The sequence below is a fragment of the Symphodus melops genome (genome assembly GCF_947650265.1).
Source record: "Symphodus melops genome assembly, chromosome: 21".
NCBI classification, from domain to species: domain Eukaryota; kingdom Metazoa; phylum Chordata; class Actinopteri; order Labriformes; family Labridae; genus Symphodus; species Symphodus melops.
In genome coordinates, this window is record NC_136711.1 from 18,259,648 (window position 1) to 18,278,468 (window position 18,821).

General features: G+C 41.9%; 2 protein-coding genes across 3 annotated transcripts; both read left to right on the forward strand.

Annotated features, from left to right (window-relative positions):
- The first annotated feature begins 207 nt into the window (after window positions 1-207).
- tmem106a (transmembrane protein 106A) lies at window positions 208-5,272 on the forward strand. Of its 2 annotated transcripts, none has more exons than XM_079333718.1 (8): window positions 208-387; window positions 1,843-2,034; window positions 2,292-2,355; window positions 2,530-2,683; window positions 3,108-3,248; window positions 3,331-3,374; window positions 3,485-3,538; window positions 4,687-5,272. In XM_079333718.1, the coding sequence occupies exons 2-8, from the start codon at window positions 1,869-1,871 to the stop codon at window positions 4,793-4,795; spliced, it is 732 nt and encodes a 243-aa protein (XP_079189844.1). In that variant the 5' UTR covers window positions 208-387; window positions 1,843-1,868; the 3' UTR covers window positions 4,796-5,272. The 2 variants fall into 2 exon arrangements, with proteins under 2 accessions (XP_079189844.1, XP_079189843.1); XM_079333717.1 differs by having other exon boundaries at window positions 1,865-2,034.
- Window positions 5,273-5,753: 481 nt separating this feature from the next.
- On the forward strand, window positions 5,754-8,178 carry arl4d (ADP-ribosylation factor-like 4D). The gene is made up of 2 exons (XM_079372502.1): window positions 5,754-5,904; window positions 6,804-8,178. Exon 2 carries the CDS (start codon window positions 6,908-6,910, stop codon window positions 7,511-7,513), a length of 606 nt encoding a protein of 201 aa, XP_079228628.1. The 5' UTR covers window positions 5,754-5,904; window positions 6,804-6,907; the 3' UTR covers window positions 7,514-8,178.
- The last annotated feature ends 10,643 nt before the right edge of the window (window positions 8,179-18,821 follow it).

Here is an 18,821-nt window from a genome sequence, read left to right on the forward strand (position 1 = left end):
GTTGTATTTGGTGAATTAGTCCTTTTTCAAAGGGAAGCCTTGACAGTTGTCAAAAGGTGGCAGGTACACATTCTTTATGAGCTGTGAGGGGCCAAAAAGGGACCTATAACAAAAGAGGTTTATCTGGCCAAGGCATATTATGATGCAACGCACATTTCCTTGAATTATTTTAGATTGCATAAATGTGGGATTAAACTCTAGACGCTGTATCGATCCAGTAGAGGTAATCACATGGAGGACATGGAGGCAGCTGCAGGCAGGCAGCCCAAAGTGAACTGTGAATACGGAAATGGTCCTCCCACTCTTCAGCGCTTCAAACATGACAAACCAGCGCTGACGCACTTTTCATTTTCAAATTTTGACTTCTGACTCGAGTCGTGCTGAGAGGTAAGATCTCATTTATTACCCGCTGAAGTAACGCGGGAGTCATTTTTCTGCCCCGCATGTTTTGCAAATGTGTCGAGCTATATTTGTCTTTAAAGCAGCAGCAGAACACTGACCATGTAAACAAGCTCGGAGGATACGGAAGTAACCTATATAAGTATGTCAATGGCTCAATCTGACTTTACAGCCTATTTGATATCTGCTGTACCTACATTTGTGTAGAACAAATGTTTCTCTTTATACTCTTTATTGTCATGTCATTGTGATTGTCCATTATGATTCAGTCCAAAATACAGAAATCAAAAACTGTTTACATCCACAAATGAAGCTGCAGACACAGAATGCAATGCAACAACTGGAGGAAGTGTCAAGTAAAAGTTTCAATAGGCTACTGCATGACTTTAAAAGTAGACCACAAATAGAAGTCGTGCCTTTTGATTTTTCCTTTTAATGTCTTCACTTAAATATGTCTTCTCAAAATAAAGCCTTCTTAATGTTTTTAAGTGAAGTGTAGAGTACAAGGATTGTTTTAAACAATAATGTTATTATTGGGTCACTTTTAAGGATTAATGAGTTCAGGTGTCATTTTACACCTGTCCTTGAAAACAGCTCTTTTTTTAAGATGAATATTCACAATTTCAAATCTATTTTTTAGTTAAATATTGATGTGCAAACTGGTTTGACACTACGACTTTAAGATTAAGGGACTGAGTACAATATTTTCCTACTCATATTAAAAGTAGACTGAAGTGATTTTCTCATTCTATCATGAGGCGCCCGACCTGGAACTTTTATGCACTATTATTGATTTTAGTCTTTAAAGAGGAATATCCTGATTTTGAGTTCAAGTTATAATGCAGCTGCCTATTACAATATCTGTGACCTTGCAAGCTTTTAATTTAATTACATTTTGAAAAGATTTTGTCTCGGGTTTTCAATGAAAACATCTGTGCCAATCTGGAAATTGCTGTAAAGAAATGATGTCCACAGAAGTCCCCTAAATGGTCATCTGATGGTCTCAAATGTGTCACGTGTTATTATTGTAAGAAATTGTAGGTAAAAGTTAAGACCGACTTATTTTATGAAGTCAAACCACACTGCTGAATCTTAGTGCTTTTGGTTCCTTAACTGAATCAAACTATGACCCAAAATATGCATCACTTCTCTCTTTCTAACTGCTGTGTCATCACAAAAACATGTCTGACTCTTACAGTATCACAGGGTTTTTACAAAGTTGCCATACTGCAATAAAGTAACGTAACTTTCTTCTGTCAGTCCCACACTGTGGACTCTGCTCGTTTTCTCACATAAAATCTCAAATCAAGCTTTTATTGGCCGTTTAAAGCTTTGTGAAGGAGGCAGACGTTCTACTTCTGCACTTCGCCACACACCGTTTGTTAGTCATAGGTGAAGCTTTGGATTTTTAAGGTGGAGATTGTTTCTCTTTTTCTACTTCAGACTTGACTTTTTGTCTTTAAAGAGCCATGGTTACCCTGGGGAATAACAACAATTACACCGAGGAAGCTGATCTTCAAAATGGGTCAGAAAAGGGGAGAACATTGAAGCACTTTCCTCCATACGGCAGCATGAGCGGGAGCTCATCAGTAGACACCTGTCCAACATGTCAGGGCACCGGGCGAATACCCAGAGGTTGGTTTTCTTCCACGAAATTGTATTTTTATGATTTAGCTTTTTCTAGGTCTTTGATTTTCAGATTTTTGAACGTGGTAAAAATGCAAATTAAGTCTGAAACCAAAAACCAAAGTTTATGGTCGTTTATCCCAAAAAAAAACCCCATTCCTTTTAGTTAGTCAAATTAATAGATATGAATATATTGATCCACATTCTCATAATTTCAGTGATAGAAATTAACTTCAATCTCTGTTTTTCTTTTGTCTTTTCAACAGGCCATGCAGACCAGCTAGTTGCTGTGATCCCATGCAATGATGTCAGGCTGAAACCCAGACACACGTGAGAGACGAACATATTTGTCATGTGTCCGCACGTCAGTCACATCTTCAGCTTGTAATACAACATCATAAAACAGACAGCTGTGTGAATGAAGTGTAAATCTTTACGACATGTTTCAAAGGATGTTTGCACCATGTTTCAGGTGATTTAGCATGTTTTTTGTTTTTTTTGCAGAAAGCTGTACGTATGCGTCTCCATGGTTTTGTGCCTCCTGTTCTGCTGCCTGATCCTCTACTTCCTTTTCCCCCGGAGTGTCACCCTGACGCCTGTGTCGGTGCTGTCAGTCATGGTCTACTTCACCCCCAGCACAGTTGAAATGGAGATCACGGTGAGTAACAGCAGCAACGAGAACAGAGCCAGTAACGTGAATCTCTGCGTTTGGATCTCTCTGCGAAAAAAAAAAAAAAAACTGGGAAAGAAGACGTTCCTTTTTTAGTTTCCATCAAAGGCGATATTAACGTGAGACGGAATCAGCGAGGCGAATAGCGCCATGTTTCTCTCATAGTGACATTTTTCAGTGTGTGATTCTGCAACAGCACCTCGAGACATTCATATTGATTCTGCAACCTCGTAGTATTGGTGTCCCACTTTGTAAATTCCCATCTTGGAGCGACAACACAGCAGGAGCTTCACATACACACACACAGTCAGATATGCACACACACACACACAGCGCTGCGCTCCCCTACTGGCTCTAATATTTTCTTGGAATGAGAGTTGTTGTTTTTTTTGCTTTCTGTTTCTTCTCCTAGAACCTCATCAACGTCACCAACTCGAACTTTGTCCCAGTTCAGATTGTCGAGTTCGACATCCAGTGTCTTGTTTCCAGTGCAATTGTGGGCAAGACCAAGATAGATAACATGACCTCCATACCGTCCCGCTCACAGAAATCGGTGAGTTTTGCACAAGATGCCGTTGTCTTTCTTTGTCCTCACATCTTTCATATCTTACTCGTGTCTTTTTGAACATTTGCAGTACATCATCAAGAGTGAGCTGACCATCTCTGATAAAGGATTATTGTAAGTTTAACATACACTGTACTTTTCAGAGAGCTCTTCAGAGTTGACCTTAAAAAGTCTTGTTTTTAAAAATAAATGTGCCACGCTCGTAACGGCTTCTCATCTTTCAGCAATTACTGCAAGTCGAGCGTGATCAAGATTCACACGTTATTTCTGGAGCTGCAGTAAGTACCCATCTCAGTCCGATCAAACCCACAGGGCCCTGAATGCACCGCTTTGTGTAGAGAGAAGTCGAAACCAAAACCACAAAACAGTCTTAGCCTCTAACAGCCTCTTACATGTTCTTTTTAGACATAATGACACATGCACGCAAAGGTTCAGTTTGTGTTTGAGGCCCAACTAGGACAGTGTTGGTAGAGTCAGGAACAGAGGAGAGAGAGAGAGGGTAGGGAATGACATGAAGAGGAGCTACAGGCGGGATTCAAACCTGGGCCTCAAAGTGTAAGCACATGGGGCGTGCACACACCAACCACTAGCCCACCGGCACCACGTTAGTCTGCTCTTATAGCTCAATTTGTAATCAACAATAAGAACACTGCAGTCTGCAGAAAGTCTAACTTTGTTACTTCTTTAAACGTAAAACTGCCTCAGTTCCTTATTTTGCCACTTGGGGGCAGCAGAACAAGCTGAAAAAAACAATCTTAAAAAGTTTTGCTAAAAAGTTCTTAACTGATATGCAATCAAAAGTGAACTAAAAACGAGCACACATGCTAACGTTAAGGCTTTTCTCTGCATGCTCAATATTATCTCTTTTGATAATCACAGAATCTTAAAGAGAAATCAGCTTTCTCTTATTTATTCTAGCATGACAAATACTTTGCCTGTTTGTTGTCAGTCAAGTCGTGTTCATTTGGGTTCTTGGAGGTTTCTCAGTCAGAGGCGCTGCTTGTCCACAGATATGGCAGGCAACTGCTTGAGGCCCCAGACCAGCAGGGGGCCCCTGATGCTCACAAACATAAACCAAAGCAAAATGTGCATATTTTGCAATGACAGTAGGAAAGCTGTCTAAGGGAGGCTCTCCATCTGACAACACTGAGTCGTGTTGCCCTGCTAAGAGTTGCATACAAAAACGAGTTTCAGGACACTGGCAGACTTAATGGTGATGACTGCCACCAGACTCTAGGATCTCAGGATGTATTTAATCAATGTGTGTTTACAGAAAGAGTGTTCAGCAGGCCGTGAAAACAAAACTCAGTCACTAACACACTGTGGAGCTCCGCGCCTGCGATAAGAGCTGCTTATAAACGACAAACAAACACGCCGCAGCAGACGCTCATATAACGAGTTTTCTTCTTTTTTTCCCTCTCTGCAGAATGACAATGAACATTTCTTATCTCTCGCACACGGAGCAGCTGTCTCTGGACACCTTCGAGTATATCGACTGTGGCACAAATTCCACAATCCCACATCCTGTGACATGATGAAATGGAAATGAAAAACACAGACGCGTGAAGTGATGAATACTCTGCCTGCATTGCACTGTGCCTCCCGTCTGTACGGGATGTGAATTAGCTTGTGATAACTACTGACCATGATGCACTGTACCTTGTTCTGTATGTTGTTTTAGCATACTGCAAGACTTAAATCAATCACTACAATGTTGTGATTAAAGAATATAGACACTTGTACTTCATGAATGTTTTCTGTTTGACATACAGTAAATCTGTATTACTTGTAACGTGGTGTTAAGAACGTACAAGTGCACTGTTGTTCAATTGAAGGAGTAAAATGTCTAAGTTTTTATTGGAAACAAATTCTGCTGCTTTCAAAGTGTTTTTATGGCTGTTTACTTTTTTTTTGTCAGGGTGACCAGTATTTTTTAAAATAGTTTATTTTTAATTTGAAGGTGGTGATCTTGTCTTTTGGAATTTGCACTTCAATAAACATGTAACATGTTAGTCTCCGTATTATGGTCTTTATTCGCTTAACACGAGTTTACTGCCACATTTTAAGACACTTCATCCAACAAACTACAGACACTAATTTGATGGATGAAGTGTCATGTGTGCAGTATGTATTTATGCAGTTTATATGATCATAAATCAAGATTTAAAAAAAACAAAACAAGAGGTGTATCATTGATGCAATACTTTCATTGGAGATGGAGATAACACACTTTTTCTTTGCATCGTCTATTTTCATATTGAGCATATTTGACAAGAATTAAAGTAGAAATTCAGCATTTCATTTAAAGTCAATCATATCAACAGAGTAGTAAAGTAGAGTGAAATTATTAGCAAAAAAAAAAGGGTTTTCTCTATGCGACCTGCATGTGCTGCAGTTCGTCCTTCCACCGGCAGAGGGCGCTAAAGTCGCAGTCCAGGTGTCTGTGACGTCACCTGAGCTCTTGCTTCTGCGGCTTGCTGCTGTGCTCTCGAGCCTCTCCGGGGCTCCTCGCGCTCAGTGCTGCTGGAGAGCAGGACAGGAGCGGATGTGACCGCCGGGACAAGCGCCGTTTGTTTACAAGTCAACTCTCATGGATGTGTTTATTTCTTGTGGATAATGTTTCATCGCCGCACATTTCAAAAAGGTGAGAACGTTTATTTTATTCGTGTACGCAGGAGGAAAATCTTTTAAATTGGACAAATTCATTCCATCAAACTGCATACTGTAGGATATGTGTGTCTGTTAGTGCCTTATATTTAGAAAGTAACATTTAAAAGCACTTGGGAGGAGATTTTAAAAAAGGAATTTAATTTATTTGCACACTTAAAACGTCACAGAAATAACCTACATGTTAAAGTCAATGTTGATGTTCTTTGCAGGAGAAAAAAAACCTGATCTGCAGACTAATACAGCCAAATAAAATTAAGTTACAAAAGCAAACATTCTTAAACATGGCTTTGCAGTTTGCCTTGCAGTGAACAAAAAAATCGTTGTGAATATTGCTATAATGAAAAATATCTGACGTTATGGACACTATAGTGAATAATTATTATCTTTCTGTAAACGCACAGTGTCCAAAAACAGCAGTTTGATGGGTATCTGGATGTCAACAACAACCGGATTAGTCCTGCTGCTGCAGTCCTCATACACAGCAGTGAATACATATCATCCATCCACTGCAATGAAATCAATCTGCCCCCGGAAAAGCCCTTCAGGTTTAGCAGTCTTAAGAGGATCGGGGCTCTGGATAACCTCAACCGTCCAATTATCTGTTGTTTTTCCTGTGTGATGTGAAAGCGACAACACAAAGGGCATTTATTGATTTGGGTAAATAATATATTAGAGAAGTTAATAAAGTATGCACACAGTTTAAATACCTCTCGGGACTGGAATGACATCAAGCACTCAGGAATGTGCTCCCTCTGATAATTATTATCTGGTCTTTGTGTTCTCTGCAATCTAAATGGCATTAAGATAGCAAATATGTTTATTTAACAGTCATTGTGTTCTCATTAAATGCTAACGATGTGTGTGTTTGTTCAGATAAGGTCACAGAGGACAGGGGAGCAAATGCCAGAATACTGAAAGAGGATTAAAGCAGGAATCCGTCACCTCCCCTGAGTAGGTGTGAATTTCTGGCTGCCACCATGGGGAACCAGCTGACCGATATTGCTCCCAATACGTCATTCCTGCCAAGCTTCCAGTGCCTTCACGTGGTCGTCATCGGGCTCGACTCATCCGGGAAAACCTCTCTGCTCTACCGGCTGAAGCTGAAGGAGTTTGTGAACACGATCCCGACGAAAGGCTTCAACACGGAGAAGATCAAAGTGGCGGTGGGGGCGTCCAGGGCGATAAACTTCCAGGTGTGGGATGTGGGCGGTCAGGAGAAGCTGCGGCCGCTGTGGAAGTCGTACACGCGCCGCACGGACGGGATGGTCTTCGTGGTGGACTCGACCGAGCTCGAGCGCATGGAGGAGGCCAAAGTGGAGCTCCACAAAATCACCCGCACCTCTGAGAACCAGGGCGTCCCCGTGCTGGTCCTGGCCAACAAACAGGACCTGGATTCCGCCTTGTCCGTCAGCGAGGTGGAGAAGCTGCTCGCCGTGCACGAACTGAGCACGTACACGCCGCATCACGTGCAGAGCTGCAGCGCTGTGGACGGTCAGGGACTCCAGCTGGGCCTGGAGAAACTTTACGAGATGATCCTGAAGAGGAAGAAGACGGTGAAGCACAACAGGAGCAGAAAGAGATGAACTCCCCTGCTCACACGGAGGACATTAGTTTAGGAGATTTATCCACGGTTGAGACACTTTTAATGGTCCCTTTAATGGGCGAGCGATTCGTGCCAACAAAACAACAACTCCAAACGGCCTCAGGGTCGGAAAAATGGATCGGCTCATAACAACCGAAGCAGTATTGACATATTCTTTGTTCTACAATCGTGCAGCTGCCCTTTGAAAGCTAAACTTATAGATTTAAAGGGAAACTTGATAGCAGTTAGTCCTCACTAAGTGCTTTTCTACACTTGATTTAAAGAAGGATTCGAACAAGACGTTTGCTTGTTAGCTGCAGGACTCATTTGCAAACACATTAGCGTCCAGGACGGGCGGAGGAGACGAATTATAACAATGTCACAGATTCTGTCCCACAAATACTTCCCCCATAATTATTTATGAAACTCTTTGTGTTAGCGTCGGATAGAGAGGAAGCTTCTTTCTGAAATGAGAGCGAGTTCAGTGGTGATGAAGCACAGATTGTTTTCCTTTTCATCACAGTGGAATCAGTAATCCTAAGTGCATTCCCTTCGTAGCCACAGAGGCTCAGTGTCTGTGACTCTTAACAATACTGTTTATATACAAATTGTACATTTTTTGTAACACTGAAGACTTAATAAATCTAAAGCACTGTACAGAACAGACTTCGCTTTCTTTGTAGTTAATTGAAAAATCGTCGACGTTTTAAAGGAATTATTGTGAAGAATCCACTTGGACAGTGTTTTTGAACCCACATGTGGGTAAGCTGAGTGTCTATCTACCCTCATAATGTGAAACAAACACATCCAGTCCTTTGTTTGTGGTCTACAGAAGTCTGACAACACCGAAAGAAATGCTGTCAACTCGACATCACATGTTGGATTCTAAGTCAGACGCTGAAGAGCCAGATATTTGCCAGATGTTTGGTGGAGACCAACAAAGTGTTCTCAAACTATTTCAAACTAAGAAAGAAAAACTCACTTGTTTTAAACAACGTCCTGCATTCAGAATGAGCCGCATGGACATCTGACTCGAACATATGCATGTAATGCTTCATTGAAGTAAATGAAGGAACATGATCCATTTATGCTTCAAAGCTTCTAATATTTTCACATTAAATTATTGATGTAGCCAACAGTATGATTTAATAGTTTCCTGAAGGAGAATTTGAGTGTTTTTTTAGCTTTTCAGGTTTTTTTTGGCTTTTATTGTCTTGTCTAAAAGCTGCTGCTTCTGTCTGGAGAAAAATCTCAAAAACTTCTCCATGATTGAAAAGACAGTGCCAACTCTGCAGAGAGACAAAGTTAGGGATCGGCTAGTAAACATGTCGGAGCATTTAGAAGCCAAAGAGCCAAATATATTCATTAGGAGTTGGTGGAGACCAAAAATGGAGCTATAAGTATTTGAATGTAAGGAACTAGAAATTATTAAATGAGCTTTGACCCTCCTCCTCTCCTTATTCATGGTTGAATCAGCAAATTAAGCTGTCAGAGAGACCCTGCCAACACACACACACACACACACACACACACACACACACACACACACACACACACACACACACACACACACACACACACACACACACACACACACACACACACACACACACACACACACACACACACACACTCCCCCACTGAGGCCAACACAATCCATTCACTCTGCTCCCACAGCCTCTGAGTCCGCGAGCTGCCGACACTGTAATTGCATCAGTTAGCAGTGAGGTGGCTGAGGTGTGTGTGTGTGTGTGTGTGTGTGTGTGTGTGTTTGGGGGGGGGGGGGGGGGGGGGGGGGGGTTTAGTCCTGTTGTATGACCACGTGGGATCGAGCCACCTGAGGCCATCACCAGCAGATGTTTTGCTTCACTGAACCTCTCATACTCAGAAAAACAAAACAATAAAAAAAACACAGGTTTGCATTAAAGGCCTTATTTTTTTAATCAGCGGAACAGCATTGTTCAGTAATAAGTCATGATGACAGTCACATTTATATGTTTTATGACCCAAGATAATTACATTCTCACCTGAGGGTTTGTTGCTTTCCAAAGGAATAATATCCCTCTGTGTGTTTCTGCACATGAAACAGCACTAAGGTTGCCTAAACAGCCACATCTCCTTTAATGTTTCAGCATATTTGTGCCACTTAAGTGTATTTGAGAATATTGCATACATTTTTTTTACCCTGTATATTCAACATAGGATTTAAAGTGTGCTACGTAAGTATTATTTTCCTGCTGCAACGTTTCGTGACCGGCTGATGAAATTTAAACCTATTTGTGTTTTAAGTGTATTAAAGCGTCTAATCCATACTTTTCATAAATCTCTTACGTTGCAGCTGAAAGAGGATCTGATGCAACAAGCAAACAAGGTCCAGTCTACAGGTCACACATTGTTGACCTACATACCATTTAGTCTGTGTGTGTGTGTGTGTGTGTGTGTGTGTGTTATCCTGCTGTATATTCAATACCCCTGACACGAAGAGATAATGACTTGTTACCTACCTCAGAGGCCTCTTGCTGAGCGCTTTACAATTCTGAAAGACAGACATTAATGCATGTGCATATGATCAAAAAGGAGACCAACACACACACGCACACACACACACACACACAAACGTCTTGACAACTGTGACCTCAGCGTCCCTGTTTCCAACCACGGTGAGCTCATTAAAAACTTTCAAGGTTGTCTTTTGCAGAATCATCTTGACACAGCAGCTGGTCTCTGAATAAATTAGCATCATGATGTGGCGTTTCTTTTTTTCCTTTCTTCTTCTGAAGCGAAGACACGCAAGCGTGCATGCGAAGAAATATATCAGAAAAGGTGTAAAAGACGGCGAGCTACATCTGAGGACAGGAGCTGACAGGATGATGCACACTTGACTGACTCACTGATTTGAAAGCGTGATCCATCCAGAGGCAATAAAACCTGATGGAGCTGCACGTGTGGTGTCTTATTATTACTTCTTTGCATGTTTCCGTCACGCGGCCTTCTGCACAGTCTCCTTCACATGTCTCTGTCGTGTCTTCTTTTTGTTCTATTTTAAGTGTAATTGCTGCTGACAAGAAAGACACGAACCAGGGAAGCCTGGAGAATCATGTGTCAGGGATTAGACGCAGGAACCAGGTGTCTCCCTGGCATCATGTGGCATAAAGCCAGTAAAGGCAAAACACACATTTTTCATAAATGTTCCCCAGAGAAAAAGCAAGACTGACGCTGCTTCAGGTTGTTTTTGTTTAAACGACAGAGAGACAGCATTGGCATTAAAAAGTTACATGGAGTGTCATGGTTTTTATATTCTGTTTTTTTTTCTTGCTGAATAAGTGCACTATATAGGCCCCTGCATATAACTCACTACATAGTGTGTAGGGAATGAGTGTGTGATGTCGGACGCTGTGTTTCTCCCCCTCTGTGTCCGTTCATTGTCCCTGAATTCCTCTGGTGATTTTTCCTCGTGGCTCTTGTGACTGTGCAGGAGATCAAAAGAGTCATTAGAATGGATCCTCCAGGAACGATGAATTTGCAGGAGGGGTCGTATCCCGGTGGCTGGCCAAGGGTGGCAAAGTGCCTTGGAATCTGATTGGCCACCCAAGTTACCACCTCAGAAAGGTTTAAATAAACGCGACTACGACTTTTCACCATACCACCCCTGCACAAGTCCGTGTCCCAGTTTAACCACCTCAGTTAAAAAAAAAAAAAAAAAAAAAAAGTCTGGCCAACCTCATACATGCACCAAGATTCATCCATATTCATCTATTGTTCATTCAAGCAGGGTTAAACCTGCTTACAAAGCTACATCTTTAAAACACACAAACACAATTTCCCCTTTATTTGAGGAAGGTCAACAGCCTTTCACTGTTTCACACTCCTGACAGAAATGTAAAAACATGGACTTCAAGTAGCTGCAACAACTGAAACAAACTCGAAAATATCCCGATAAATAACAACAGAGCAATAACGCTCTGCTGCTGCCTCTTTTACAGCCCCCCTGATGAAAAGCAATAGGGCACTTGGCCGTAATCCAGGCTTTTTAATGTGCCCAGCATCGGCCGAGACATAATTTTCCATCACTATGGCAGCCTGAAGTCAGCAGTCACTAAAGGGTGACCTGCGAGGGCAGCGGTGGGGGTCAAATTGCTTTTGGGTTGGATGTCCAATCCAGCTGAGGTTACTGAGCAGGCAGAGAGATTAGAAGAAAAGAAGCTTGGATCAATACGTTGGATCGTCACCTCTCACTATCTGTCCTTTGTCTTTTTTCACTTTTTTTTTTTTTTTTTATCTCCTTCCAGCTGTCTCTATTTAATCCTCTCCTGCATGGAGTCATCGATAGGCTCGGCTTTATTTGCTTTTCCACTCTCCACGTGTTTATCGCTGTCAGTGTCCATGAAAATATCTCACATTTCACACCAACAAGGCCTTTCTAGGAATTCGACCTCGTTGACGTTGCTGCGGATGGAAGGGGTTGACTTTTGCACGCTGCAGAGCGAAGGTCTTTTTGCCTGTTCAAAGGGACAGTGTTCGTAGGAGGGCCCGATTAGTTGCTTTGGCTTTTATCCCCTAAAGGTCGTAAAGCTGCCACTCGGCCTTCATGGAGAGTCAATCCTGCAGCACTGAATGGATGGGAAGGGATAGTGAGGGGGAACTGGGGCTTGACTTTAACACATTGTGTCGTCTGTCAAGCTCGGGGGAAATAAGTGAGGAAGACTAAAGGGTGTGTGGGAAGTTCAATGGCTGTTTCTGAACAGTAAAAGCCATCTGAAAAATCGTAATTTGACTGTTTCTCGATTGATCAGAGAATTGAAAAAGGGAGGCAAATATGGCCACACTTCAAATCAAATACAGGTGCCATGTTATTCTTCCCTTATATTAATCCAGGGTGAGTATTTAACAAGTGGCAACAAACCTCCAGTGTTAAAATAATGAATCTAATGCAGAAACAGAAAACCCTGCAGTTCCGATAGTGTCCACTTGAGGCTGGCTGCACAAGTCCTGGAAGTAAAGGCGTTACACACTCGAAGAAAACTTCTGAGAAAACCTCAGGAGACCCCCGTCCCCCCGTCCCCCCCTTATATTGATAGTCTCCAGTTGTGAAATCGAGTATTAACAGCCAGGTCAGAAGAGTCTGTGGATCAGTCGTCCCAAAAAAATATCTCGATATTTTCAGGCGTGAGTGTGAAAACGGCTACGCACACCCGTTAAATAAAGGCTGCTTTTACAGCAGGTTAGTTCTGTCTTCCTAACGGAGGACTGTCAGCAGGTTAATGTGATCAGCATTTATTTCTTCACGCCAAGTTTAGCAGAAAGAAAAATGTCATGCTACAAAATGTGTCTTCTTCTCTCGAAAATAAAAGGCGTTTTACACGAGGTTTAATGATGGATTTTCCTTTGTTTTAATTTGACAGCCTTTAATCCGCAGTAAATTCTCTCCACCCACATCACCACCGGAGGTCTCCCCCGATCCCACACGAGGATTACCCACAAACCCATCTGGCACGTAGCAGCCAGCAGGGTGTGCATGATCCGTTCCCAGTTGCCAAAATAAACAGGAGCTCTTTTTAATCCTGACTATTAACTGCAGTTTAAAAGCAGACGGGCCTCTGAGCTGCAACCCAGATATCTGCAGAGCCGACACGCTGTGAGGTGCTATATCAAGATCAGGCTGTTTATTTGTGTCACCCTGCAGCGGCCTGATCTGGGAATGTGCTGACTTGGGAATTATGTGGCTTGATTTAATGTGACAGAGGGACTTAATGTGATGGAGTGAGACATAAATGATTGCCACAGTTAAAGGCAGTCTCTGATATTTTAATATGTGAATCTCTGCAGCAGCAGCAGCAGACACTAAGCAGCTCCAGATCGAGTGATAGATTACTTTTATTTCTTATGGGACAAAAATACTTTAAATACTTTAAACGAACAACGTGCGACTTTTTGATGCAGCGTGAATCCAAAACTGAGTCCTCCGCTCTCCTCCACCTCCAACCCTCCTCCACTCGCTTTTGTACTCATCACACTCATCGTGGACAGTCAGAGTCAGAGTCAGAGATTTACAGAGGATATACTGGAATCCTGCTGTATTTATGTGTTGGAGGAGTTTGAACGAAACTCCCCCTCATTCAGCATGTGCCGATCAAGAAATTAAGCAATCGGACAAATGTTGTTTTTTGCACCGGGCTGTTAATTTCTGCGGTAAAAACACAGATTGAGTGTGTTTGTTACTTGCAGCCAGCCTCAAGTGGACACTCAACAAACCCCCCCCCCTGGAGTCGTACCTCTCTGCGACATTCACAGTTAAGGCGAAACGCTGCAAGGACATAAATATCACACGTTGAACAGGCAGTCTGAATAGGGCCAATAAATGTTTTGTATTCATGTAAAGGGCGAACAAGTGAGGGATTTTGGACACATCTACACTCGTACACCTTTGTTACGTATACAGTGTGAAGGACAGTTTGTTAAAACATTAAACCACATCCGTGTCTAAAAGGACAAATAACTGGATCGTCTGCAAACCCACACTCTACCTTCAAGGCCTTTCTGTCTCTCCCTGTGTGTCTTTCTGTTGACTTTCCACCCCGCCCGGCAGATAGACAGAGATCACAGCTCAGTAAAGTGAGGGGACCCCTGAGCTCTGGCTCTCCACTGGACGCAGCAGCAGCAGCTGTAATCGCCTGTGTCAAGGGGTTTTGATTGGCCTTGTGGAGATAGGAAAAACACGTGGAGGCGAGACTTGCACGTGAGTTGTGGAGCTCGTGGCTAAACAAATCATCCTGTACTGACCGCTCGTGTTTGAGAGGTTTATTTCTCTCTCTACTTGTGATGCAGTGTGATAAAGAGTGGTTGCACATGCATCTCTGTTTCCTCCAAAACACTTCAGAAATAATTGGTCAGAAGAATTTCTCATGAACCGACTAGCCGTGCAGTTTAGTGTGGGATGTAAAACCGGGAGAAGATGGAATCCCCTTGATGGTAAAATCTGCAAAATAAAATCTCAGCTATGAATGCTTGTGACTGCCATTATCAGAGCACAATAGATGGAAGATTGCTCTGTACATGACCGAGGTATCTTGTCCAACACTGTGAAGGGGAACCCATGCGGATCAGATCTGGTATTCGGGACTTGTTTTCCCCAAATGAGGCACCCACATTGGCCTTTTTGTTTCATGCCAGTCGTGATCAGGTCGTTCGTCAGCCATCACAGCATTCCTTTTGTTGCCTTTTCATGTTATTTTCTGAAAGATTTTTCTGCCTGTGTGAGGACAGAGCTCCAAATCAGGCTACCCCAAATACAGACATCATGCTTGAATAAAGGCCAGGCTCCGGAGGGTTTTTTTATTATTATTTTTTATTGCAGATCAGCAAAGAAATCTCAGACCCTTTTTAGTGGCCTTGAATGCACAACCCAGCCCTCAGTGATTATGTGACAAGAGTGAGTTCAAACCCACATGGATATGTCGTCATTGACTTAATTCAAAATCAACCTGGATACAAATTTCTGTCAAATGCACAAAGAGCAGCTGGCTGTAAAATGATTCAACACACTTTCCGTGTTCTCATAGTTGGGCCTGATTTGTGCTCTGTCAGCTCATTTCAGAGGCTGGTGCCCTAGTTTGTACTGTAGTCCTGGCGCAATTAAAGGAGGCTGTTGCATAGGACACCGAGGTCTCTAAAATGCTGATTTTACTCTTTGGTCTCACCCTTATTTCCCCAGGATTGTTTCTTCTAATCACTTAGTAATTCTCTGTAAAGTCTACTTGCAGTAGTATAGGTCTGAAAACTGTAAATAGTAACTTTTCCTGCATTTTCTCCTCTTGCTTGTGGATTTGTGTTATATGTAAGGTGACCTTGGGTGGCTTGAAAGGTGCCATCAAACAAATAAAATGTATTATTATTATTATAGCGTAGGTGACATACACAAAGTCCTCCAGCGTTGCCATAATCCCGTTAGACAGAACCTGAAGCCGGGAGCGTTGTCAGGAATCACCAGAGGAATGAGACCAGCAAGTCACAAATAGCCTTAAGCCCTGTCTAGACAGGACAGCTAATGGATGCTAACGCTACGCAACTGAAGACACATAGGCTAATCTGACAAATGGTCACTCTACTGATTGTTTTCATTTAGTTTCCAATAAGAACATTTCGTGAGCTAGCTCCTTTGGTTAAACGGGTCTTGATTTTCCTGCAACTCTGTGTTAAGTATATTTTTTGAATGACACATTACTTCCCTAAATTTGAGTAGCCTATTGTTTTCTTTTGAAAACATTTTCTGCTAGCATCACACTAGCTAACGTTAGCTTGCGAACAGTCAAAGCTAACAGGTCAATTTGGAAATTGTTTTTTTTTTTTTAATTTTTGGGAGGTGACAACAAAATCTTAACATTAGCTCAGATCATTATATCTTTTATTTTCCCAAATCTTACAAACTAAAGACTCACTGCAGGAACACAGGAGGCTTACTTTTCATAATAATTTATTTATCTGTAATAATGAACACATCTTTTCCCACTTTCTTCTTCTTCTGGCAGAAACAAGAAAGAAATACAGTTTCCTACAGATCCTGAAAACCAATCAGCATCAAACAATCCTCAAGTTTTCTACCTTACTTATCAATTTCATCTGCACACTGCTGATAAAAGAACAGAAAATAAAGACGGTGGACCTTCATTTCCCTTGTTGTTATATTTCTACATGGTGCAATGTTGTGAAATTCTGTTTTTGCTCTGAAACTTTTCCTCCCCACTCGATTGAGCCCGCAGCTTATTTATTTATTTATTTCACAATGACAGCAGGGTGCACAGCTGAAGACATCATGGCTTTTTTTTTTTTGCTTATTCTTTGTCCGTGCCCTGAAACTCCCCCCATAAACCCCCCTCCATTACTATAATAGGAGAGGAGCAAGAGGGAAGTAAATGGAAAGCCATTGTGTGAATGCTTTCTGGAATATGTCCCATGGCACACATTCAAATCACCCTAAATGGAGCATCCAATGATCTGTAACTGTGCAGAAGAGATTGCCTCAAACAGCTTCCGCCTGCCCTCTTTCATTAGGAACTTATTAAACCTGAATGGAAACCGAGAGAAAAGAAAAACGCCTCGGGCATCACTTGAATTGCGTCTAAATACCCTGTCAAACTGTCAAGGGCACGGTGCAGTTTTAGTGGAATGCAAAGGATTTCAGAATACAGCATGACAACTTGCTTTAACTTGGAAATATATCTATTAACTGCACATATGCTGAGAGAGAGATGAGCAGTAAAATGGCTTAATCTTAGCAACAACAAAAAAAAAGGAGAATTGATTAATATTCCCCACCCTAATCTCGTCTTTTTTATTGCTCTCTTCAAGTTCAAAATCTGATCTACATTGCTTGTTTTTTTTTCTCTTCTAAGAGGCAAAGAAAAAAAGCTCCCCCATCCCTGTCAGCTGCAGTGTAAGCATGTGCTCGGTGTGTGTCAGGGGACAGCAGCTCAGAAGGTGAAGCGGGCAGGACAGAGGAAATGTGTCTCATATTACCCGATGTGTGTCCTGGTGGTCCGTGCAGAGGTGCAGGGATGACAGGCAGAGACGCGGTGCATGTGGTCCCCTGACAGCTCAAGATACTGCAGTGCAGAGACAGACGAGGGAAGAGAGGGGGAGGACAGAAATACAGGTGCATGCTGACACCAGTAACTCTCATTCTGTGCTGTAAAATGACTATTATTAGACAATCTCACACTGACATGATTGAATGGATATTAAGAATGCATGACTTGTTCTTTGATCATTTTCACACGCTGGGAGGAGAGATGTTCTCGTTCACAGACGACAAGTTGTTGTGCAGGATGATTAGATTTGAACACTATAGTGATTGATAACTCGAATTTATTCACATTGAGGAGATTATTACCATACAAGTTGGTATATCGCTAATTTAAGTCGTTTCATTTTTAATCTGAAAGCTACCTTAAGATGTCCACCATCAATTAAACATCACGGACCCAGAGTGTTTTTCTGTCGTCCTCCATCCTGCATGATATAGGACATGAATGTATACAGGAAGTCAAATATATTCATGCATGCAGACACTGGAGCTTCAGCAGGTGAAATCTATAGCAGCCTAACTCGAGGCTGCTTTTTCAAAAAAAAGTTTAACCTGATTAAATGTGGAGCATTGGGGCCAATTAACAGGAGGAGTCTTTCACAGATACTGCTTTTAGAGACTCTAAAAGCAGTATCTGGCCTCCAAGGTTCAAGAGGGGTAATAAAGTCTTATGAGCTCTTAAATATATGATTTTTTATTTATTTTATTTTTTTAGATATGACAGAGGCATGTGTTGGAAAAGAGAGAGTGACATGCAGGAAAGGAGCCGCAGGTCGGATTGAAAACAACAAATGTAGCTGCATCATGAAAGTTTTTATCCACAGTGTAACTTTTTATCTTTGTAAATTTCTGAGGTTGAGTTGCCTAAATATGATCTCATATTCTTCCTGTATCTTGTCCTCCATGTTTGTTGAGTGTTTGACTGTGTGAAATCCTCCAAGATCTTCAGTTTTGATGATCAGGACTCTGATTGTTGGTGAATGGAATCTGTTATTGTGATGGATCTGTTCAATGCGATTAACAGATCAACTGAGCCATTTAACAAAAAATAAACCGCGTTGTGTTAACCCGAGCAGCCACCAGCTAAGTGTGGAGCCTGTTCTCCCTTCTTTAACCAGAGTGAAGTCTGCCCTGTCCTGTCAGCCTCTGGTCTCCTTGAGAGACGACACATCTTCCACCATAGCCTGGCCTCCGTCGTCGAACAGCGTCACAAGCTCTTCCTGTCCTCTTTGGTTCCTCAGGTGTTTTTTTCTAGACGAAAAATAATAATAAATCCAGCTATCTAAACCATGCAGAGGCTTCTTCTGTTCTTGCAACAGTGACTGCAAAATCTGAAGTACTTTATTGGAAAATAATCAAACCCTTTTTTGAGATACAACCGAACAGCTCTGCATTAGCATGTAGATGGTTAATTAAAGCTGAAGAACATATCAACAATCAGACAAGCATTATTGCATTTTACATCATTAGTAACAATAGCCTTTATGCAAAATATGCAATTTAAAGCAGAGGCACTGGGCCATTACACATTAATGATAATTGGTGTAAGCGCAATTTGGTTTGCAGTCAATTTATTAATAGTTAATGGTCTGTTAGAGTGTCACCTAGTGAATTCATTTATTTCTGTCCAACAGGAATATGAGGGTGACTCCTGTGGGGCCCATGGTTATAACTCGCCCACAGGCAGAAATCAGGGCAGCACAGAGAACACGAGTCAGTCTCTCACTCT